The 25,926-nt window shown below is 35.1% G+C and overlaps 1 protein-coding gene across 5 annotated transcripts in view; it reads left to right on the top strand.

Moving 5' to 3' along the window:
* LOC149806892 (uncharacterized) overlaps positions 1–25,926 on the top strand; it is a 227,810-nt gene that overhangs the window by 105,178 nt on the left and 96,706 nt on the right. For 3 of the 5 annotated variants that reach the window (XR_016421237.1, XM_089959185.1, XM_089959176.1), the window contains 2 exons: positions 901–941; positions 23,807–23,870. Coding sequence is in view for 4 of the 5 variants with exons in the window: in XM_089959185.1 (XP_089815311.1) it covers positions 901–941; positions 23,807–23,870 (105 nt within the window). In the remaining variant the exon portion in view is untranslated. Of the gene's footprint in view, positions 1–900; positions 942–3,949; positions 4,071–23,806; positions 23,871–25,926 lie in introns of those variants that run through there. The other 2 variants (XM_089959208.1, XM_089959193.1) reach the window with 1 other exon arrangement.

Genomic DNA, 25,926 nt, shown 5'->3' with positions numbered 1-25,926 from the left:
TGGGTTAAATCTGAGCTTGATAGGATTTATAAACTTCAGAAACAAGCAGCATGCATACTTTTAGATGCATCTATAGATCATCCCTCAAAAGCATTGTTTGCGGAACTCAAATGGTTCACAATATGTGACAGGATAGATTTTCACAGGGCAGTTCTTTTATATAAATGTCTACATGGAACTGCACCAGAGTATCTTCAGGACTTATTCAGGCCTTTTTCAACACAATACCAGTTGAAATCAATATCACATGGAAACCTTCTATCACCAAAACCAAGATCAGAGCAATTTAAAAAGAGCTTCCAATACTCTGGTACAGTTCTGTGGAACAAGCTTCCACTACATGTAAAATCTTCTGAAAATATTGGAGTATTTAAGAAGAGATATCATGAGCATGTATGTGTTTCTAATAAATAATGGAATTTAGTATTTTAATACTAAACATGTTAAAATAAACAGTAAATATTGCTCTCTTCATATTATGTGCATTGTTATACTCTCCTTAGGAGGGCTTCAAGGGAGAATAGTCCTTGACTAATGAGTCACCCTTTATAAATAAAGCATCATTATTATTATTATGATTATTATTATCATCATCATTATTATTATTATTATTAAGGATGACCCCAAACTTTCCTTGTAGATGGTTACCCTAACGGCAGCATAGTCCACATTTATTGAATTTGCATCAAGAGGGACCAACAAATAAACAGATTAAATGATATTGTCACAAGCAAAATCATGTGGATACTCAGCGCAAGATACAAATTGTGATACGTAGTAATAAATATCTAGTAGTGATGCTAGTGGGAATACACAGCTTTAGTGTTAATTTTGCAAATCATCTATTATCCCTTCAGGAATCTCGTATTTCACATTAAAATTTACACATTATATTTTCAGGATGTACTGGATCTGTTTTTCAGCAGCTTTTCACATCGTAGGTAAGATTGAGAATTTCTAAATTAATAAATATTGATTTATGTTTTGAGATTTTGTTTTTTACAATAATGAAGGTAAAGTTCTAGAATGAATGCTGTTGCCTGCTATTATAGCTATTTAAAGTTAATATGACTAAGCATGGATACCTTTCTCTATCAAAATAAGTTTTGACTGATGAGTCTTCGACCTTTTCACAAGGTCTGGACTGTAGTCATGTGATCAACTAAATGTTGATCATGTGATGAAATCCTTCTGTACAAGGGCAGAAGTTCCAATCCATAATGGTGACAGATTTGTATGTGGAAGATTTTAAACACAAATGCTCTTTCCACTGCAGTAACCTGATGTGTGGTTCCAGTATGTGGATGACACTTTCACCATGATGCATGAATTTAAGAATTCTTGGAGCACCTCAATTCCTTTGATGAAAATATCCAGTTCACTTATCAAGTGCAACAGTATGAGAAATTGCAATTTATAGAAATTTGTGTTTACATTTTAGATGATAGGGAACAAAAGTCATGATATACCATAAACCAACCCATACAGGCCAGTATCTGAACTTCAACTTCAACAACTATTTTGAACATAAGTGGTGAGAACTCTGTTGCATTGGGTGAATAGCATTGTTAGTGTTGAGGAAGACCATGTGATCTCAGTTATATTAAGAAAGTTTTAAGGGCCAAGGACTACAATGTAGTGTTTGTGTTTCCTGAACAAGTACAGAGAAAAACATCTGAAAGAAACAGAAGAAAGATGTGCAGCTGTCCCCTAACTGCACAATGTGTATTGGTAGACTAAAGATTAAAGATTTATAAAAAATGAAAGATTTTTAAAAAAACTTTCAACAATATATGGCTAATATGATCAACAAGCCATATAAGACCATCCACTCAGTATTGATACATCCTAAAGACCACACACTTTTGAAGAAGAAGTGCTCAATCATCTATAAGCTCCATTGTGATAATTGTGAAAAAGACTACATTGGGGAGACCACAAGAAGTCTTGAAACCAGACTTAAAAACACTTGTACACCAACAGAGAATCTCTGACAGCAATTGGTGAACATTGTAAAGAATTGTATTTTCTTGGGACAACATCAGAGCACTCAGTAGAGAAAATAATATCCTCGAAAGAAAAATAACGGAAGCTATTGAAATCACGGAGGGGAGCCAGTGTTTAACTGTGATTCTGGATTGTGACTTATGCTCTTGTACAGAAGGATTTCGTCACATGATCATGTGCTTCCAGTCCAGAAATTATTCTGCTGATGAAGACCTTGTGAAAAGGTCAAAAGCTCATGAATCAAAAATTTATTTTACTACAGAAAAGTATCTGTGTTTAGTCATATGATGATAAAGATACTTGCAGATATAATTTGTATTCTCTTAACCAGATGGGAGACCTGGAATATTATTCAGAAGTCAGTCTTGTTTTAATGTGTAGTGTAGGTTTATTGGATGCATATTCAGCAGTTTCTGGAGATGTATATATGGTCCCTCATTTATGAATAACCTCAGTAGAACACAGTCCTTGATATAAATGGTATGGTTACGGATTCCATGTTGCAGGTCGGACTATTTTTCCCATGTTATATATGGTACCCCTGTGTAAGGCAACATTACATGCATCACACTACTCATTTATGGCTCCATTGAACAGCATTATAGTGATGGACCAACACTGAACAGGTAAACACTGATCATCCAGACTATGGCAGACATTAGTGAGAGATCTCTGTGGGACAGGCAAGCATTGATTATCCATGCTCTCATGGAGACAGTAGTGAGGGACCACTGTAGTACAGGCATTGATTATTCAGACTCTCTGGGAGACAATAGTGGATGGATCACTGCAGTATAGTCAAACACTGATCAACCAGAGTCTCTTGGAAAAACAAGTGAGGGGCTACTGTAGTACATTTAACACCAATCAACCAGTTTGAGGTTTGTGGGTCACATACTCTCAAGGAGACATTAGTGAGAGACCACTATAGTATAGTCCGAACTGATCATCCAGACTTTCTAGGTGAAACCACTGACGTGCCCACCAGGGCCACTGTAGCAGTCAAACATTAATCATTCAAACTCACTGGGAGATGGTAGTAACTTACCTCTGTAGTACAATCAAACAATGATCATCCAAACTTGCTGGAAAACAGTAACAAGGGACCACTGTACTGTAATCAAACATTGATCATATAGACTTTCAGAGGGAAAATAGTGAGGTACCACTTTGGTATAGTCAAACTTTGATCATCCAGGCTATTTGGAAGACATAGTGATGGACCCCTGTAGTACTGTCAAACATTAATTGACCAAACTCACTGGGAGACAGTAGGGAGGGGCCACTGTAATACAAATATGGATCATCCAGGCTCTCTCAGAGAAGGTTGTGAATGAACACTCTGAAATATTACTGTATGATGACTAGTCCCATCAGACATCATCATCCAGGCTCTCTGGTAGACAGTAGCTAGGGACAACTGTAGTACAGAAAAACACTGATTATCCAGATTTTTTGGGGAACAGTGATGAGAAACCACTGTAGTACAGAGATTGACCATCCAGAAACAATATTGAGGGACCAATGCAGTACAGTCAGACTCTGATCATCCAGACTCATAGCAAAACAAGTGTTTGGGAATTGACATAATAATATAAGGAACAATATATGGGTTGAAAGGACACTCCAGTGGTTGAGATGATTGAAATGTCACATTTATTGGTGTTTAGATAATCAACATCATGTTGTAGAGTGAATGTTGTAACCTTTATTTTATAGCTTGAGGACTTTGATATTTATTTATTTTTCTTTAATTCTCATTTGAAGATGGGCAAATTTGTATGCATAAAAGGTTTGATTGATATGTTCTAGATCAACAGATTTATTGCAGTAAAGATGGCTTATGCACACACTTTTCAACCTTAACCAAAAACATTTTTGAGTCAACAGTAATTCAGGTGACCAAAAAGTCAAGACATCTGTTTCTTTTTTTCTGATTAAGAAGTGTTGCAATGGGATTTGATACAGAAGTTACCAGCTAGTAGCCGGGGCCCTGAGTGACTGAGTGGTCTAAAGAGCTCACCGTTATGGATCACTGCCATCTCACCTCTGTCTGCATGGGTTCGAGTCTTGGATTCAGCCAATGTGGGTATGTGAGAAAGCTTGCCAGTAGCTTCTCGAGGTTTGGTGGTTCTTTCTGGCCACCATGTATAGCCTGTCGTGTGCTGAAAAATGGTGTTAAACCCTACAACAACAACAACAACAACAACCAGCTAGTAGCCAGGCATGTAATACCAGTTACATTACTCTAGGCTATGGTTCTCTTGGCAGCAAAGAATAATTATCAGTTCAGAAGGTTGTCTATGGAGAAACTATTAAGACTCTATGGTCTTAAACTAAGTAACATGAAAAAGTGAAAACCAAACATTTTTGTGCAACGTGAATATTTAAAAAGAATTTACAGTGTTGTGAATTAAATCCCAAATAGTTCAAAAAGTTCTGTTGCCAGTCCTAATGAATAAAGTTCTAATTATATTCAAAAAAGCTTCAACTTTGAAGTTGTTGATGTGCCTATAGTGGTCTTTGATGTGGAGATGTGCCAACAGTATTTTGATTAATCCCAATAATATAATTCAAGATGTCCTTGCCTGAATTCACTATATTTCCAACTTAATGTCTGTATCCAAGATTATGATTATTGATGAACACATTGCATTTCCAGTGAATAATAATTTGAATAAATAATTCCACCCAAACAAAATACTCATCACAACAATCAGACTGATTCTGCCTCAGATGTTAAATGCAAGAATTAATAATTTTTAAATAAACATGATTATATAAAAAACTAGGACACAAAAGTAGAAACAGGTAGATGCTCAAAAGTTCATTTCTAGCAAATTCTAAGTTGTCAACAAGATAAAATCTGTTACTAAAATTACAATAAAGAATGTGGTAAACATCAGGTTGACAGGTTATTCTTTGGGGGAATTCCATTGTCCTAGACTCAGATTAAAATAAACATGTTTACATTAATTATAATCTGAATACTTAATCCACAATCATAGGAAAAATATCAGCTGTTTATTCTGTTGTCCACAAAACAAATGTTACTGGTCAGGTACAACACAAACTTGATTTTGGACAAGCATCAAACTCCCTCTTTATCTCTCTCAAGTTCCAGACCAGAGGGCATGGGTGGTGGGTACATTCATTCTGAGGTGGGATCAACTGTTCCCACATTTCAAAATAATTCCTCAGGTTCTTCACATAATCAGGACTTCCAAGTCATGGCTCATTCTGACAGCTGCCTTGTGGCCCTAGCAATTGTGGTAAATTAATATCTTTGACCAGTTGATGATCACAAGGAATCAGCACTGAGGAGGGATCTGCTGTCTCAGCGATGAGGGACCCTCTTGCATAGCACTCCACAAGTTCTTTACCTTCACACCTGGCTCATGTAAAATAATCTGTCCATCAAGATCAGGTTATGAGCAAGGCTGCCAAATACATCACTAAGGCTAGAAGGCAGTTTACTTCCAAGATTCATGATGGCAAGTGGAGAATTTTTTGTTGTAGGAAATGTATTGATCATGTCTGCTTGCCTTTAGCTGCTCTCTCCAATGTTCTTAATTTCTATATGGGTTCCACTGAGGGTCTGACCCACAGTTTCACAACTAATCATTTATTTTGAGCTCCAGATTCCAGTCTCTTGCTCATTAATGCCATGGTTAAATCTCTCATGTATCCTCAGTTGGGTGAAGCTTCTTTCAGAAACCATACTTTTAAAATGGTCTTCCTTCTATTTGGTACCACCATCTCTCTTTGGATTGTTTGGACTAATAAAAGAACTTGTCAGGCCCTCGGTGGGTGAGATCTCTCTTTCATTAATTAATAGCCCATGAGGTCCCATGAGGTCAGCACTATTGCTTGCATTTTGTTCCTTTGGATGATATCATAAAAGTCACTTGCTGGTGATCTCCATGGCACTTTTTGTCACACTGTATCATCATTGTTCCTTTGATCAATGCCACAGCGAGGACATTTATTCATTGAGCTCAGTTATCACTTTGTATGTCCATTGTCTGATCAGCAGTAGAACACCCTACTGATGGCAGTGGTAAGTTCACATTGACAGCTTAGTCTAGACAGTCATCCTCCCACTGGCAAATTCAGCAACACAGTCATAGAAGTTGATGCATAGTTGCTATTATAATGTAGTCTTTGGTGATGTAAAACAGATTTTTGGTTATGTAATACTTACCAGCTATTATTTACCATTTTCATCATTTACCACAGTAGCTAATTTGAAACTCTTATCACTCAAGGATATCATAGATGGTATCAACACTCAGCTGATAAAAAGAAGAAATGGTCGTATTTTGAATTCCTGGAAAAATTTTGCAGACAGTAGATAGTCAGTCCTTCTGAGGGCCTCTTGTTTAAATCTTGGTTTTTATATGCCTGATATAAGGTGGCAAGTTCACAATGACAGCTTAGTTTAGACTTTCATCCTCTCACTGGGCTGGCAAATTAAGCAACACAGTCATATTTTGTGTTATCATGTGTTCATCCATCTGTTGGCCTATTTCATTTTAGCACATTACCTTGACTTAACTTTTTTAAAGGCTTGCAATTGAGATAAGAAAAGCAAAAAAGTCAAAATCACAATGACTTTAAGAAGAAAAATGGTTTTCACATACTGCAGTGGTCCCTCTCATGACCCCCCCCCTCGACCAGCAGCCACCCACTCTATATGGCCAGAACACCTTGCTGACACTGACTTTGTGTTCAAAGGTACCCCACAAAAAAGGCCATCCCTCTAATGTGACCAGCGGACAATATAGTAGTTCAATACTGTAAAATTAACCCCTTACAAGCAGACATATTTAATTTTAATATGTGCCCAGAACTAATATCAAATTCATTTGGTTTGGTAAATAATCTGATTATGTTTACTGATGTCTGTTTCCCATTGTCATGGTTTCATGACTGAATGAAGTGATTGCTAAAGTACACATGCCAATAAGGTTAATATTATATCATTAATGCCAAAATTTACAGGAAATGGGGTCAGCATTGTTGTGATAGAGTTTTGGGCTTCACACTGTGGTTGAGGTGTTTTCTTTGATGATTACGACCAGATGTAATTGTCAAGATCATAACATGGTTAGCATAGGCTGAATATAGATTTTGTGGATTAGCAAACTGAGAGAAGGTAACCTTTGAAGAAAACAGGGTACCAGACAAGACCAAAGAAATCATGTGACAGTTCATCTGCTCTACATTAAATTGCAGTACTGGACAATTAGCAACACAGGAATAAATCGTTACAAAACTCAAACATGTCATCACACAAACAGAGAATTAATACTTTCATAAAAGTTAAAATTATTTGACTTGGTGACAGTGGGGAGATGTTATGAGTTCATGTCAAAAAATGTTATGTTAGGAGAAGTCAAGTAATCAACATTGTAACAGATCAGGAGAATATTCTGCAGCAGGGGGAAAATGGAGTAAATGGAAAGAGAATTATTTTAAATGCTAAACAATGTATGTACCAAAATTTAAATGACATTTTTTAATGGTTTTGCAAAGTGCATGCCAACAATACCCCTCTTGCATTTCATGCTTATATCATGAATAATAAATATATATTAATCTTTATGTTAACTTGAAATGAGTCTGTTCTCAAGATCAGAAAAATCTTTTAATAATTAATGCTACTTTTAAATAAAAATATTAAATGCTTTGAAGTGACATGTAGCTTTCTTACTACATACACATACATGTACATATACATACACATCTAAAATTATAGTCCCCTTCTGGGAAGGCCACCCAGCTTATGTGGCTACTTTCCCTGTGCAGAAGGGGTGGCTGTATGAGGGGGGACCTCTTTGCATGCATCTTGGGTTCTTATTCACCTATTTTGGCAAGACTTTGATTTGCATTAGAGAAAAGGAAGGCATCTTGATTTGGAATCCTAAAGGTCAGATATCAAGACTCATAGACAGAAAAAAGGAAAAACAATTTCCACAAAGATGAATAGTTTTTTTACCACTCACCTCGATTTTAATTGATTCAGGGGTTAAAAGGTCAAAGGTCATCATCAACATTTTGGAGGGGTTTGCTAAGGAGCAAGATCCATGCATATTAATGAGATGATCTTGAATCTAATTATCTGAGGTTGTTAAAACTTTGGAGGTCATTTTTCTCCTCCACTTTGATCAAACTTTGGAACATAGGCTTATAATGAATTCTAAATCAGTTCTGAACAGAATTGGATATTGGCATATATCATGAAGATATTGCTTGAGTCTGATAATGTGCAAGATCCATGCATATTATTCAGGTGATCTTGTATCTGATTGGCTAAGCTAGTTACCAATATGGAGGTGTCCCACAGATGTTGCATACTTCTGAGAGAGTGACACATGTAAGGTGATATGCACAGTGGAGAGAATGTTGGCTTACTTCTATGTTACTTTCATGTACTGTGGCAGACATTTCTTTGGATATTGTTTGTGGAAATGAGGTATGATCCAAGCAATGGCTGCCACCATGTGCACAACAAAACAATCCTGAATTAATCTAAAGTGCATTATCTTAAGTAATTATTAAAAATGGGATAACAATTTTGCAAGACCAGGCAGTACCACCTTTTGAAAATGCAATGAATGGAATTAGAAATATGTAAAAAGAGAAAAAAGTAATGGCTCCTTTTTTTACATTTTACCTTTGAAGTCTACAAAGCGAAGATAACCAATGAGGAAATCATAGGGAATAGTTTTTCTTTAAAAATTTCACCATACAAAATACAAAACTGGAGAGTGTCACTTATAGAGGCTATTTCCAATTTTGATCAGACTTTAAGTTGGTGGATATTTTTTAATGATCAGGATAGATATAATTATGAGTGGGATATATATTAATTGGACAATCTTGCATCTGATTGACTGAGCTTGTCAGTACTTTGGCAAGTCTGTTTGTGATAGGTTTTTATAAGATTTGCTAAATAAGTTTATGTCATCAGGATATCCAGTGAGTTTAATTATGGGCAACATCTATATATACTAATAAGCTGATCTTGCATCTGATTGGATGAGCTCCTTACCATTTTCTGACCCAGTTTTATCAAACTTGGTAATTATGTAAATGTTATCAAGATTTGGAATGAGTGAGACCGATACCTTTTCTAAGGTGATCTGATTAGAGGCTGTATTTTTGAGAAGTTGGTAAATATGCTTCCATCATAAAGATCTCAGTTGAGTATGATCTTGAGCCTAAACTGCACATGAATAATGTGATCTTGTATCTGGTCACCTTTTCAGCATACTGGCAACCATATTTCTGATGATTAGATTTTAATAAAACTTATTATATGGTTTTGTTTTATCAACATGTTGGATGAGTTTGGTCATGAATAAGATCTGCACATGTATGAGGTAAATCTGGATGTGATTGACTGAACATGATACATATACCAATTTAAAGATCAAACTCAAATGAGATTTTGCTCCAACTTGGTAAATAAACTTATATCATCACTGTCATTGACAGGTTCTGTAATAAGTGAGATATGCACATATTAATGAGATGATCTTGCAAAACTATTTACCTTTATAGATCTAGAGACAAAAATTTCACTTGAACCTCTTGTTTATCAATATGGGGGGGGGTCAGTGGTTACAGTTTTTGAATTAGGTAGTACATACTTTATAACATTACCATGGATAAATTGTTGTAATGGAAAAGATATTTACCAATGGATTTAAGGTATCACTATTTATGTGGAGGTAAAATGAACTCTGTGTCATAGTATTTTTTTAAATAGAATTTTGGAAAACAGGTATCATGTGTCAATAGATATGCATTAGGCTTTGAACCAGATTAAGCAGTGTACATAGAGCATCTTTGGGTATAATGTTTCCACAAGTCTCAGATAATGGTCACAGGATAAATTGTTGTTTAGCTTTTTTCAGGGAAGGTTTTGAGCTATTTGAAGAGTCTGTTGTCTTAAGTTTCTACACATTGATTCATATCAAGTTTGGTACATATTAGTTTAAGTGGGTGGTTAAAACATCAGAGGTCAAGGTTACTAAGGTCACAGTGACATCATTGGAGTCAATATGTTAAATTAGCATCTGGGTAATATAGAAAGATTAAATTCAAAAGTTGCATCTAGTAAAACTGAATTTATAGATCTGTATTTACTCTCATTCATCTGTAAGCTGCTTGGCAGGGGGATGAGAGTTCTTAACATTCCTTTATCAGATAAAGGAGAAAAGAAAAATATAACTAGAGCAACTGCAATAACTTGCCATTGTAAATCACCATCCCCTGCAAATGAAGTTTGGGAGGGTATACTCCATCAATTTGTCATTTGTTAACTGTCAGGAAGTGGTGGAAATGTGTGATCTCCACTGCGTCTTATGGTTTTTGGTTATCATTTTCTAGGAGATGATCGACCATGGTGTCATTGCCCGGATCGAGTAAACAATAAAATAAAATATCAAATTAAGGGTTCGAGTAACAGAAATCTGAGAGAGATACAGAACAGTTTAATATGAACCCCTATATGTAAAATATAACATTTTAATCAGTTACATAAACAAAATGAAATTGAACATGACATTTAAATGAATCACTTTCTCTTGGAAACAGAGTTACAGAATTTATACAAAATTCAATTAGACATTTTATTATACTGATAGAATAAATTTCATGATATACTTGAATGAGTGATTGAACACAAATTGCTGGCATATCAGCATCACCAGGTGCTTCTGGTCTTTTCCAAATCACAGTTGGTGATATGTCAGATTTCCATATTTCTTTTTCCTCCTCTCTCTCTTGCCTCTTCATGTCATCAACCTCTTGGTTGCAGACTCCACTCCCTTTCCACTGTGCAGTCAGGTATGGAGGTATTTTCCTTCAAATAAAAATATAGTCCCCAACTTAAATACATATTAGATTTTTCTTTTGTGATCAACAAATATTTCCACCTTATTTTGCACCAGGTATCATCTTATCGAAATTCGAAATTAGCTATGGTCGTTTCACAACCTAATACATGCTCATTAGCCTATTAACGTGAATTTATATATTTTCTAATGGCTCATTCCTACTGGGACTATGGCATAATTAGTCTGCTTAGATACTATTACCGCCCCCACCTCCAGCTGTTAACTATAAATTACCAATTAAACTATGTCAGTCGGTACACACTCCTCCATTCTCAATTGAAGAGAATTCACAATGTAAATACACGTGAATTAATGAACTAAACTTCTGGTGCTAACTAAGTTACCTTGTTCAATAGTGATTCATTGACATATATTTCAAAACATAGAAAAATCAGTTCTCAGCATACTTCATTTCAGACCAATAAATTAATTCTCACAATGCGTACCCGAAGAAATGCATGAAATTGTTATGACACATGATTTCTGTTACATACAAAACAACTAAATCCGTGCTCATTCATATCATACACGAGTCTTATTGCATTAGAGACAAAATGCATGCAATCAGTTAACTTTTGAACTCAAGTAAAAATTGAAGTATGAGTTTAAATAAATAGATTCAACAAATAATTACAAACTTACATCAAGGAACATACATTGTATGTAAATGAGACTAACCTTGTGATTTATTCTAGACTTACACCTCCCTATGAAGGTGAATCTCTTTCCCTTTATGTCCCTCACTTTCCAACACACCTCCCTATGAAGTCGAATCTCTCTCCCTTCATGTCCCTCACTTTCCAACATGTGTTCTTAGACAATTTAATAAGAAATCTTATATTTCCTGGTGCTAAATTCTGGCTCACCTCCGAAATTTACACTGATTAATTTCAGAAGTGGAATTTATTAAAAGCCTGAATTCCATCTGGGAACAGACACCCCCTTGTTTAGCTTGGCTACTTCCTTAACCACCAAAGTTTTATTGAATCAAAGTCAGAATAATTTCTCTATTGAGTGCCTTTATTAATACCTATTCAGAAAATGTCATTTTATGACACCTGTTTCAAATGGTCCAAAATTTCCTGATATTTTCCTGATGTTTACTAATATTGACCTTGCATTAACATTGCATTCTGTCTCTTTCTAACCATTAACTGCGTCCTAATTAAAGTTCAATTCATGCTTCCTAACAGGAGAGGTTAATTATTACAAGTTGCCAAGCTGTAGTGAGCCTAGTCAGTACATCAGTCTTAATGGTTACGTGCCATGCTGACCATGACAGAATGCACAGTAGAATTATCTCTACAAAATGTTTCACCGTTACAAATTACTTAATATCTTCTGAATCCTTTGAGATATCTTCATGAAACTTGGTATGCTTTTGTATCATAAGTAGACACTTTGTTCTGTAAAAAATGTAGGTTTGATCAGCATTTTAAGAATTATCTATATTTGTATTACAAACTGTGCCCATCTATACAAATTTCATACTTTTGTCTGATTAATATCTTCCAATTCATTTGAGACTTTATAAAACATGGTATACATTTCAATCATGGCTCCAGAAATAAAGTTTGTTTACAGTCTGGTGTAATTTTCCATTACTCTGCGTGTGTGTGATTTGGATTTATTTCACAGCTTTTAAAAAAATTCAGTCGTATCGCTACAATATCTGCAGTGTGGCAGTTTATAGTAATGTCTAGCACTAGGGCATCATGCCAAAGACATGTAGCATGATGTCCCACCCAGTCACATTATCCTGACACCAGGTCGACCAGTTCTAACACTGATTTCTTAATGCTGAATGACTTGCGAGGCAGCTGTTATTACCATTTTTTATAAGTCTTTGGTATGACTTGGCCAGGGTTCAAACTTGCAACCTACTGCATCCGAGGCAGATGCTCTAACCACTAGACCACCGGAGCAGTCCATTATGATGACAGAGTATTTTCAGAAAATGGTAATTGTGACACAGTCAAGTGGAGAGGTATATAAAGTTGTTTACATTGGAAATTAGTCATTCCTATCTTAACATCCAAAGTGTAATCGGTCTTCTTTTTTTCTTCAGTTTTCATTTGAGAGTATTTATCTATTTAAATTATTCACTGAATTTAAAAAGTGATCAATGTTTTGGGACTAAATCACCATTTTGGGTTATTGTGAGTTCATTCAAGGACATTTTGGATCATTTTGATACATCAAAACTGTTGGAACATTTGCATATTCAAGGTTGTTTGCACATCAATACATTCAAAACTGGAATTCATTCGGAATACCACTGGAATTCATTTGGAACTCTATACATTTGAACTTGTGATGGAACTTTTAGGACTATTTGGGATTTAATTGACAGAGTATTTAATACTCTTAAGTTCTTTCTAAGTTTTCACTTTATATTCTAAAGAAATAAATTATTTGTTTAATTTTGCAAAAACATTTTTGTTTTCACTCTTTTCTTTTCTTACTTTAAGACTTAGAGTTTGCAACTTTATATATATATATATATATGTATATATACACGCACATATATATATACACACACGCACACACATATGCATATATATATATATATATTCTGTTTGGTTTTATACACTGATTATAAGAGGAATTACCTTATGCAATCAGGTAATTTATGCAGCCAGCTTTGGCCACTGGTTCTTTCATTATCCCCTGGAGAAATTTTATAATAATTCCATCATAAATGTATATAATTCTACACTTATTTGGCATGATAGGGAATTGAGGTTTTAGTTGCCAACAGAAGGGTGTTAGGCTAAGGTGAATAAAAGATGGAGATTAGAGACTTAGTTTTGCATGGAACCATTGTTTGTTTGTTTTTTTTATTTTCAAATGTTATGCCATCAAAAAAATGGTTTTAACTGTATTGATGTAGAAAGTAACATCCAGTGTATTGGGAAATAGAATATTTTCAAACCTAGCTAGAAGGGATTAAAGCAATTTTTAATCTCACATTTCCAGCACTCACATCTGTATAATTAGTGTATCAGTTGTCATAAAAATCAAATTTTAATGCATCAGTACTTCAGCCAAGGCTGTAGGGAACTGAATCAGATATATACGCGGTAGATAGTGATCAGGTTGAAAATAGCACAATGCTAATCATTTTTTCTAAATTTTTTCCAAGTAATAAAAATAAATGTTTTACACACTAATTAATTTTATATATAAAAGACACTTCAGATTTCTGCCATGAGGTCAAATGAAATCAGTTTGCTGTTAGAAATTGTTAATTATGGCAGCCATATTTTGATTGGCTGATCAAAATATTTTTCAGACATACCCACAATAGTTTCTGTTTCAGAGTATTACACTGTAGATGCGCATTATGTTATGATCTGATTTTATGCATAGTGTTTTTTATTAGTACTCCAAATTGGTTGATTGCCACTCTAGTGAAATATTGGATGCAGCTGTTGATAATAGATTTTGCAGATAATTCAAATCTTTATCATCAGCTTTGGATGACAGATCTGCATTTTTGAAGCTCCCAGTTGTCTCTGTTAATGAATAGCTATGACACTTTGTACTACATAAAGTACAAAACAGTTTTTGGTTTGGTCCTATGAGTAGGCTTTATGTCAGGGTTCCACAAGATTTTAAAACCCAATAAATGGAGTAAAAATGTATTATTGAGAATCAGAGAGTTGTGCACCCTTGGGAGTGTTCTTACTACAGATGATTTTGTATTAATTACATTGGTATGATTAAATTTACTGATTCACGTAATATGTATAGCATTCAGCTGAGGCCAAAACCCTTTTGCTGCTAAGATCTATTACTCTCATATATTTTTTAAAAAAAATATTCAGTGTCATATGACTGTTGCAGTCACACCCTTTGATTTAGTTTAAACAAACCATTCATTATTATTGTTTTGTGCTTTGAAGAATGGCCGAGCTCCTCTTGTCTGCCAACAGCCAGGAGGATTTATAACATATTTAAAATACAAATGAACTGCCAACCAATGTCTTTGCTAGCTATAATTAAATAGTTACTTGGAAGAGGCTATTTGGAATTTGATGTAAACTAAGTTACAATAGAAAGTATCATTGATGATAGATTGGCATCCAGGGCCATTGCTTGTTTGTGCAGGGCCAAAAGGTGACCCAGGTGTGCACATTTTTCAGCACCCACCAACCCTTGAGAAACACCCGTCTACAAACTGTTTCTTTTTTAAATGTATTAATAGTCATGAGAATAATAACTAAATGTATTTAAATGAAAAATCTGTTTATTTTTAAAAAATATGGAAAAAATGAAATGGTACCTCAGCCCCCATGGCTTGGCTTCCCAGGCAGTAGGCTGATAAGTCAGCCCCACACCTATAATGTCATTTACTGGTAGTTTAGGGGCTGATATTGCCTATTCATTAAAACCTGCACAAATCTGAAGCTACTTTTGTCAGCACAAATTGGTGTATATTTTATACACTTGCTGGTATTTCTCATGACTACTGAGCTGCCATTGGCTGTAGGATTCTTTTGGCAATATGTACATACTGTTTCTGGATCAAATCCTATGTTTGGTGACTTTTAAATCCACATGGAATAAAACAACCCTCTGTTCTCTGGCCATTTTGAATTTCATGCTGGGTTTCGCTATTTTCTGTCATTTAGTTTAAGACCTTAGGGTGTTAACAGTACTATAGAAAATTCATTTATATTACTGAATATTTTTCACTGTGGTCAGATACATTAAGGTAAGTTTTCTATGCATTGTATAAGCATAACATCCAATTTATAGCTACCATAATTGATGCTTCACTGATTTTACCTGTATGATTAGTCAACTGGCCTTTCCTTAAGGAAACTTTTTGAATTGATAATTTAGCAACCTCTTCGTAAGTAATAAAAGCAACACTATGATGCTCTACCTTTATGGGTGGCCATATGCAACCTTTGAAAGGTATGTGTCATAATGTGTAGCTCCATATGTACATTCTGAAGTACATAAAGTAGGATGTATGCTGTACTGCACCTGTATTTCTTGTCTGCTCTATATTGTCTTACAGATTTAGGGCAAGATCATACTCACAACCACTCTACATGTATAGCTTACTCTGGTTGCAAATCTATGAACGCTTGTCAGATTTGATATTGTGGACACAAATCAATTGATGGCAGTACTCTGGGTACTAAAGGGGAAGCACATGAATGTACCTTGAGGGACAAGGATGTCATCAGTTTATACGCTAAGTTTTGACACTTTCACTTGCTGGGGAATGAGATAGAGAGCAAAGAAACAGTCTCAGTTACCATCTTGCATATCAGAATTACAGACCAGCTACTTGGATTAATTTTACATACACTGGCCTTTTACTGGAAATTGTGATAATGTGTAGCTCTGCAAGGACACTGAAGTTTATAAAGCAGGATAAATGACATGCCACACCTGTATATATTGTCTGCTCTTTTTTTTTTGTATTACAGATTTAGACCATGGGAGAGACTGTTAGGGTCAGAGTGGGCATTATGGCTTTTTCCCCCTTTGGGTCTGGCCCAAAGCCACAGCCTCTATACCCCCATCATTTGGCATGCAAGCAAAATACAGAAATGCACAACCTGTGGATGATTAATTTACAAATGTAATCAAAACATAAACATATTCTTTAGGCTGTATACAGCTAATTAGAAAGCAAGCAGTACTGAATCGATCGATAATTATTAAGCTATGTAAGTTTTCATTACTCAAGCCCAGTTTTGATTGATAATCAAGCCTTGTAACTGATGCAGATATAATTATAGCTCAAACTGATAGATTTTCTGTTATATTAAAGAATGACTGTGGTATATAATGGCTAACAATCAGTTCTGCAGACCATGTCGATCTGTTCATGAATATTACAAGGCATGTAAAACCCAGGCAGAAGAAACCAAAACACCCAATCTGACACTACTGCCTGTGACTGAGCAAATAGGTACAGAAATAAATGAAATAATAGCTAGGATCAAAGCAATCATAGTCTCTGTAGGTACAGAAATAAATAAAATAATAGCTAGGATCAAAGCAATTATAGTCTCTGATCCTGATACAGCACAAAAATTAAAATAAGTTATGGACAGATGTTTTAATTAGAGAAAGTTTTCTCTGTATATAAACATGCCAACTGTACATCAGCTAAAACAAATCACACAGCATCATGGAATATGAATACCAAGTTGTATGAAAAAAGCTGACATATTTGAATTTACTGAGACCCATATTTGCACTAAATCAACATGCTCCACCACTGATCACTAATCCACTACCAGTTGTTAATATAAAAGCAACTGTACAACAACTGAAACAATTTACCCGTCAGCATACTATAAAAACATGAAGAGGTACAAGAAAAGCTGACATACTTGTGATAGTAGATGTGTGGAGAAAATCAGTGCTGTTTTGAGGATGAAAACACTGTTGCAATACTGATGATGAAACACACTGCCATCTTATTAAGGATAAACAAAAACATCATGCATCTGCTATTGCTAGTAGAAATAATGACCATAAAACAATACAAATTGCTGACCAACAACTATGCCAATTTTGTTACATAGTAATTAGATGTGATGGGCAACTGAACCACCAGTTTTGTATCATGGTAAAGACTCAGTTAAGGTGTTTCTTAAATCGTTCAAGGTTACAGCAAAATGGATTTGATAAAGCTCTATTCACCAGCAGTTATGATTATGACTGGTGATAACATTCCACAGCTACTCATTGCTGGATCTGTGTAGTAGCTTTTACTTCCACTGATGCCAAAGTCTAAGATCACTGTCATACCACTGGTGCTTACAGAGGAGCAGTATACAACATATTTAATTTACAATTAAGAATTTGTCCCAACAAAACAAAAATCCCAGTGGTGTTTCATAACATACATGGGTATGATTGTCACCTATTAGTACAAGCATTTGCCTTGGCATCAGCGTGGAAAAATGCATGATGTTTAGACTTGGACAATTACAGTCTATTGATTCATTGTAGGTTATAAATTTGTCCTAGCAGCAGGAAACTTTGCAACCACTTGTTGATACCATCCAGCCACGACAGACCTGCTAACGAGAAAAGGTGTGTTTCTATACAAGTACATGAATGACTGGATCAAGTTTGCCAAAACTCATTTGCCACCAGCCAAAGCCTTTTGCAAGTCATGGGATTGAGAAGACATACAGAAAAAGAACACAAGCACACAGACAAGGTTTGATTGCAAAAACATGGGGGCCCCCGAGTGGCCGAGTGGTCTAAAGCGCTCTCCGTTACGGATCACTGCCATCTCACCTCTGTCTGCGTGGGTTCGAGTCTCGGATTCAGCCAATGTGGGTATGTGAGAAAGCTTGCCAGTAGCTTCTCGTGGGTCGGTGGTTCTTTCCGGGGTTTTCCCGGGTTCTTCCTCCACCAATTATACTGGCCGCCATGTATAGCCTATCGTGTGCTGAAAAATGGCGTTAAACCCTACTACAACAACAACAAAAACATGGATATCTGTATCTGTGCACTGATGTGTTGCTGTTGCTTGCTGATGTATTTAAGAAATTTCATGACACCTCCATGTATGTGTACAAGCTCATTTCCTTATCATCACCGGGAATGGTCTGCATTGTTGTCCAAAACCAAAATGGAGATGGAATTGTTCACCTATATTGACAAACATCTGTTTATTGAGAAATCTCATCATGGTGGGATTTCGATGGTGATTCACAGATATGCACATGCCAACAATGCAGACATGGACAGGTATGACTCTAATGCCCCCAAGAGTCACATCATGTACGTCAACACCACTAACCTCTGTGAGTGGGTAATGATGCATCCATTGCTGGTTGGTTGTTTCAGTGGATTGACCACACACACATTGACATACAAAACATGTGCAATTACAACATCTTCAACAGTGACCATAGATACTTCTTTGAAGTTGATCTACTGTACCCTGAACATTTACATGAGACAATCAACAATTATCTGCTGGCATCAGAAGCTTTGTCTGTGTTTGTCTCCATATCAGTGCTCGATCATTGATAAATCTTGTCACAAATTTACTGAATGCAAAAAATGATGTACCAAGTCTTAGGATAAAAACCATTTAATATGTACTGCATGCAGAAAGCCTTAAGCTGTATCAGCGATTGGGTATGGGTATCACTATGACCCATTGAGTCCTTGAATTTTAATAGCACACATGGATGGCTCCATGTATCCAGATGAATACAGATCTCAGAACTAAGGCCACCAATGAGTTTGAGAAGGACCTTTTCAAGCTCATGAACAATTCTGTGTTTTGAAAAACCATGGATAATCTGTGCAGATAAATTTAAGTCAACAGTGTGCATGATAGTGAACAAGACAAACTTTGAAGACTCATCGATGACTCTACATTTGATGGTGGACTTGTTGCCATTCACCAAGTGATGTATGCTCTCCAATGGAATCCCTACCTATGCATTTGGCCACAATGCTATTGTGAATGACACATCTTTTTTAGTGCATTAGCATGTTAAAGCAAATGTTGGTGGCAGTTCCATATTCACTTGAACAACTTGCAATTTCTCTCACACAAATGCTTGGCCCACCTTGTGATGGTCCTAATCAATTATGTGTTGGTTGTCTTGAAGTATCAATCTGTTCTGAGATAGTAAACATTGATGGACCATACTGGGTCAGTAGCACATTTTCCACCTTCAAACTCTACAGGTGCATGCAGATACCAAACAAATTTGTCTCCCAGTGTTTGTAATTGTGCCGACCTTGAAATCATTTTCTGAATAAAAGTAAAACTTTTGCCAAATTGCACTTGCTGGTTTTAATCCAGTTGTGCATGTGATTTTGTTCTTTAGTGCTGCTATGGCTGGCAGTAGTCATGTTACCCCACTGAGACCACTATGGCGTCATTAACAATTCCTGTGCATACTGATGTTCAAATAAACCATTTCTTGAGTATGCAGTTAAAACATTCCACAATAGCCTGGTCATAATGACCGCTGACATGTCCAACATGTAATTGTAAACAGTAATTGGTTAATAATGCAGCAGTGGATCAAAAAAATTCTGTACCAGGATCCACTTGCAAAAATTGTGGCCGTATCTTCATTGATAAACAGTTTTGTGTATTGATATATGAAATATGATTCTAAATATTCCATGACTTCCCTTCTAGATCCTTTCACAATAATGACAGTCTGCATCTCATATGCCCCATGCACCAAGGTGAACCATTTTCTGATAAATATTCAGTGATTTTCTGCGTAATCTTTCAAATTCCTTGGAAATCAAGGGTCAGGCTACCAGGCAAAGTGGGCGACTAAGTTGTCTAAAAAATAAACTTTGCCTTCTTCTGTTTGGAAAGCGATATTTTTAGAGGAACATTGAATGTCTGTCTGTTTTGATATTCCCCCTTGCCTTGGCCAAGTTAGTTGTAGTGTTACTTTTTAACTCAAGGTGAAATGTAGACTTCAAGCCATCATATACTTGGTATTGATATCAGTTGCAATGACAAACTCTTGCACATTCACAGGCATGTGTTTTGATTGCTGATTGACCATTATTATCTTTTTCCTGAGTAAGGGAGTAACTATTACTGTGATTTCCACAACTTATTCCTTGATGATAAAAAAAAAAAAACTTGTGTTTCGAAACTTAAACTTGTGTAAATAGCAATTTGTGTTTTTAGAATAGAATTGGTAACACAAATATTTTAACTGTTGTGTGTACATTATTTTCTTCACAAAAGAGAAAAGGTTTGGAGCTATAAGTGAACCTGTCATAGTTAAGTAATGGTGGACATTGTTGAATCTGAGAAATACCACTTTATTAGCTTGTCTCTTTTCATAAACCTTGGGGCAAATATATTCAGGAAAATATACAATTCATGAAAAGCAGAGTCTAAATATTGTTATTGAAGATTTAGCATGGAGCAGTTCCCACAGTCTGGCAGAGTTACTAACATTTTGGGCTGCTTACTTCATCAATTGCTAGCTTCTTGAGGATGTGGCCTAATGATGTTTGCTGGATTTGAGGGAGGAAAAGTTTTTCTCTTTCAAAGCTGCTCCCCAAAATGTGGAATCTGTTCTCTGTTTTGATTATCTAGAAGCTGTCTCAGATACCGTAAATGACTTGAGATAGTCTCTCTGGGTTAAGGGTACATATCCCCATCCACCTCTTACCTATTCTCCTAAGATATGATCGGGTAATGGATTTGAAGAAAAACTATGTTTTTCTAGTAAAATGTTTCTTCAATAACACATACACATCCTCACAGCCTCCATGCAGCAGCATATAGAATGCATTCCTTCTGCTCAAGTAGTAACAGAAAAATTCATGGAATTTGGTGCCAAACCCAGTATCAATGGCAGATCAGTCTAACTGCCATCTGGTTGGGTAGATAACTTTTAGTTTTTCAGCTAAATGGATTTAGCCTGGAAAAGCAGGATTTGTGAGGTGCTAGTAGTTCTTAACTTGTGATTCAGTAAGTGTTGTCAAAGAAACGTTTTTTACTAGAAAAATTAGGCCTCTCTGATAATCAGAAATTCTAATGTCTCTCGTCATACATTGTTTTTTTTTATGATTAACATGGTGACCATATCTTTATGAAATTCTATAGAAAAGCATTCAAAGGTGATATAATGACTTGTGAAAAAAGTAAACATTAGTAATTAATTATTAAAATTAACAGAAAATATGTCATTTTTGGTTCTAGGTTTGCTATTATTTAAGTGTTAGTATTATCCCTTCAAGTTCCGTCTCAAACTAATTTTTTTATATAAAAAAATTCATTTTTTCAGACAGAAAACTATACTTTAGAATTTCACACAAAAGCATTGTTTTATTCCACAGTACTATAAAAAAAAAATTACTTGATAATTGGTGAACAGCAAAGTTTCTATCTAAGTAATAAGTAACACCTATATAATGCATTTCCAGCAAAGTCACATGGTGAGTTTTATTTGAGCAGGCCCAAAAATAAGTCTTGGAAGATAAGAATTAAAGTTAGCTATTGTTGTTAGTATCTTTTTCTTTCTTCATTCTGGCCAGGGCATTTCATTTTGTTCTGTATATATAGGTTATTGCATTCGTATGGGAAAATATGAACAAGTTTTTTTCTGAGTAATACTGCAGTATTGGTCTGAAAAAATAAGTTCATATTTTCCCGTACAAATACAGCAATTTATATACTCATTTCATTTTCCTATCTAAGGCTTAATGATAAAGAAACAAGGTAATTAATTTATGCTGTATTTCAAAATAAATACACAACAGTAGATTCATCAGTACAGAGTGTTGCATGCTTGACATTAGTATTTTAAAAATTATCATTTTGATCTACTTAAGATTGAAATATAGAGTCATATATGCACATTGAAAAGACTTTCAGTTGGTGTGATTTTCTGCTTTTGATGGATTGGATTTATTGGGTCAATTCATTGCAATCAGGAGAATGTGATTTCATTTGGAAATGTATTCCAAATTACAGTACAATTTCGGTGTGTATCAGATTTTTTTGTGATATGGGTAATGCCATTCAGATTTGCAGAGGTAACTAAGAAAGTACATTTTGAGGAAATTCAGGATGCATAAATGTAAGTATATTTGTTACCATTCTTATTACCAGCTAAAGGAGACATGTATTTATGTCCTGTCACTTGCATGCTTGCTGTTGAAGGGACCCCAGCTATGGCCTGTATCATAGTTCATATCTTCTATTGCTAGCCTAACATTGTATCAAAATAGAAAATGAGGAAAATTGCAAAGCAGCTGCAGTATCACAGCCCTTTTAGCCAGTGGAAATAATACTTTTTTGCTGTCTTGGGTTATTGGCTCTGAGGCAGTTAGTTTCCAACCAAAGCTTTCAGTTGCATTTTTTTCCTCAGATTTAGTGTTTTGAATGACTTGTAAAATGGTACATCTTAATAGATAAATGATAGTCCTAATGGCCTCAGTGCACTTTTCTATGCTTTAATATTAGGCCCTAGAAAGCACTGGTCAGTCTGAGCCATTCTGTTTGCAAAAAGTTATGAATATTTCTCCTAAAAAACTGTTTCAATGATGAAAATAGCATTTTCAATTACTGTGTCTCATGTTTGTTGTTGACATTGCAAATATCATGTGACTGAGTGAACTTAAACATATCATCTCTACTTTCAAATAGACAAAACAACTTGTTTAGTTCATTCACAAACAAATGTAATCAGCCAAAAGCTAAGGCATCTATGACATGCGTGTACATGATTTGTTTACAAAGTAGTTCCTAAAACACTATACTGTTTGTAGGCACATGTGTCATGCAGTATGAAGCCATGCAATATTAACTTAGGAAAAATACTATATAAATCTAAGAATGTAAAGTTAATGGATAAAATATGAGCACATAATAATATGAGTTATATATTAGATTTAGAAACACAGCACTTGGATTTTGATGCATTAAGTTTTGTTTAATTAAAATAATTTACCTGTAATGGTAATGTTTCAGACTATTATAAAACTTAAAGTAAAGATTTTCTTAAGCAAATGAATTTGGGACTGGTTTAGGAAAATTGTTGGAAAGGTTTCAAGATGTGTAAGGTATACCATGGATACCCTTTGTGGCACACATTATAACCTTCAGGACTGAATTTGTTCATTTGTCCATGTGGTATTAATACCTCTATGTGAAATCAATCAGTTCAGGACATGCCTCAAGGTTACATGTAATGTTAAACACTAATTTGATGTTAGTTCCAAATGGACTAAAATGTAGAGCCCATTGATACAAATTATTTTGCTATGTATATTGCACAAATCCAACTTTTTTCTTTTTGAAATTTGTTTTGTTTAAAGTGTGCATTGCATGTAACATTCTGTTAAGTGCAGATCATCATTTCATTTTGGTTTCATGGCTCTTTTTTCAGTCTTCAGGGAGTTAGCACAGAAAGCATAACACAGGAGTGGCTGGATAACCCCGGCATGCCAAAGGTAATGTAAAACACAATTATCTTCATTCATGAGGCAAACAAATCATTTTGCTTTGGGGATTAAATGCATCACTGCTCTTTCATTTACCGTCAGTATAGACATTTCCACATCTAATAATTTGTTAATCGTTGGGGAAAAAAAACATACTAAATTTTGGGGATTGTGCAAATTTGATTTGAAGCATGGTTGCAGATGTTCTGTATGCAGCTTCTACGGTATTGACTTGCAGTTTAGATGGTCTGGATAGTGGAGTGGTAACAGACTTGCTTTTCATTTCAACTGTCCTGGGTTTGATCCTGCATGCAAGCATGTGAAACTTAGTGGTAACCACCCATATTTTTTGGCCGCTGCCATGTCATTGATGGGACATAATGATAGTGTTACCCATTATGTCCATCATGCCATGTTTATTCTGTCATTAATATTTTTCCACTCGATAACTTTAACACCATGAATTGAAGCAGAATTTGCTGTTAGAGTTTACATCAAAAAGACCTTGTTCAGGTTTAGATTTCATCACTTTTTACTTTTTTTTACAAGAATTATTGCTCCTGTTTGAAATAAAGCTTTGTCCTTCAGTTACATTATATAGGTGGAAATTTTATTTTGTTTCATTAAACATTTAAAATCTTTTCCAGATTATAAGTCATAATTATATTCTTACTGCTTTGGTTTCAGCAATAAATTTTCCACTGAACATGTAACAAATATCAAGGATTAAAATGCAGTCTTGATTTGTCTAAAGAACTATTTATTTTATTGCTGGGGAAAATTTCAGAAATTTATCCACTTTTTTCTTAAAGAATAACCTTCCCAGATTTACATTTCTGAAATTACTAAATAGTTTTTATTTGTTTTTTTAATTTCTGCGTCAGATGAAAATTTCCAATATTTTCTTGAGTTTTATTAGTGAGATTTTTTATATAAAAATCTCATTTTAAGGATTTTTCTTTTTGTAATTGAAACTGAGTCCAGGTTCTAAAAGGCTGAAGCCAACACACAGTCATAAATGTTACTTAAATTATGCTTTCTTAATTGAATTTGCACCAGCATAAAATACAGTTGAACTGTTTTAGAGGTTACCCCTTTTAAGCAATCACCAATTATATGTAGTGACTTATTTAAAGGATATTAAAGATGTCTTCAACCATTGAATTCATAATAGCACCACAGGAGCTGCATTATATGTCATTTTTATTCAAGCTGGATAGCACTGAGCTAGAAACTGTAGAAAATATTGGACAATATTATGATGCAATAATGACATTGTTCCCTGATTTAACAATCAGCTGGAAATATCTAAATACCAACAGAACATATGAATGATATTGTGATGAATTGATTCATTGATATATCGATGCATTGGTAATTTTTTTTATACAACAGATAGAGAATTGATACAGAATGATGCTTATCATATGCAAGTTATTTTAATCTTCATATATGATTATTAGTCACTTGCCTTGTTATTCTTTAAGCTGAGGTACAGGCAATCATTTTTTTTTGGTTACTAAATGCAAAATAAGACTATTGACAACACTCACTCACCATCTGTGAATTAACACAAAGTGACCTGGTTCATAATCTGTTCCCCACCACCACCAGTTCCGTACTTAATATCTTATTCCACCAGCATGTTCAGCATCAAAGAGACCTTCCAAATTTGTTCTACATGAATAATGAAGCACATTACTCATCATTTAATAACCACTTTTATGCAAAGTTTCTTTGTTGACTTATATCTTGGTGGTTATTATTTGATTCAGTCCAGGGCAAACAGTAACCACCCATCAGAACTTAATGTAGTTGATTCAGTGCAAAAAATGGTGGGGCCCTGAGTGGCTGAGTGGTCTAAAGCGCTCACCGTTACGGATCACTGCCATCTCACCTCTGTCAAAAACGGTCATCAATTGATCTGTAGAGTACTTAAATAGACATGATGCCAAGGCGCTGTGCAAAGTTTGTATGAATTGCACTTGGAGAGCAGTGTTGCATGAGAACTCCCACAAATTAATTAGAGTCATGCACATGAAAATGTACCAGCACAGTATACAAT

This window comes from Sinohyriopsis cumingii, chromosome 1 (genome assembly GCF_028554795.1).
Source record: "Sinohyriopsis cumingii isolate HCF-2022 chromosome 1, ASM2855479v2, whole genome shotgun sequence".
In the NCBI taxonomy this organism is placed as follows: domain Eukaryota; kingdom Metazoa; phylum Mollusca; class Bivalvia; order Unionida; family Unionidae; genus Sinohyriopsis; species Sinohyriopsis cumingii.
Note: the sequence above shows the minus strand (reverse complement) of the source record. Positions and strands in the feature narration are given on the sequence as shown.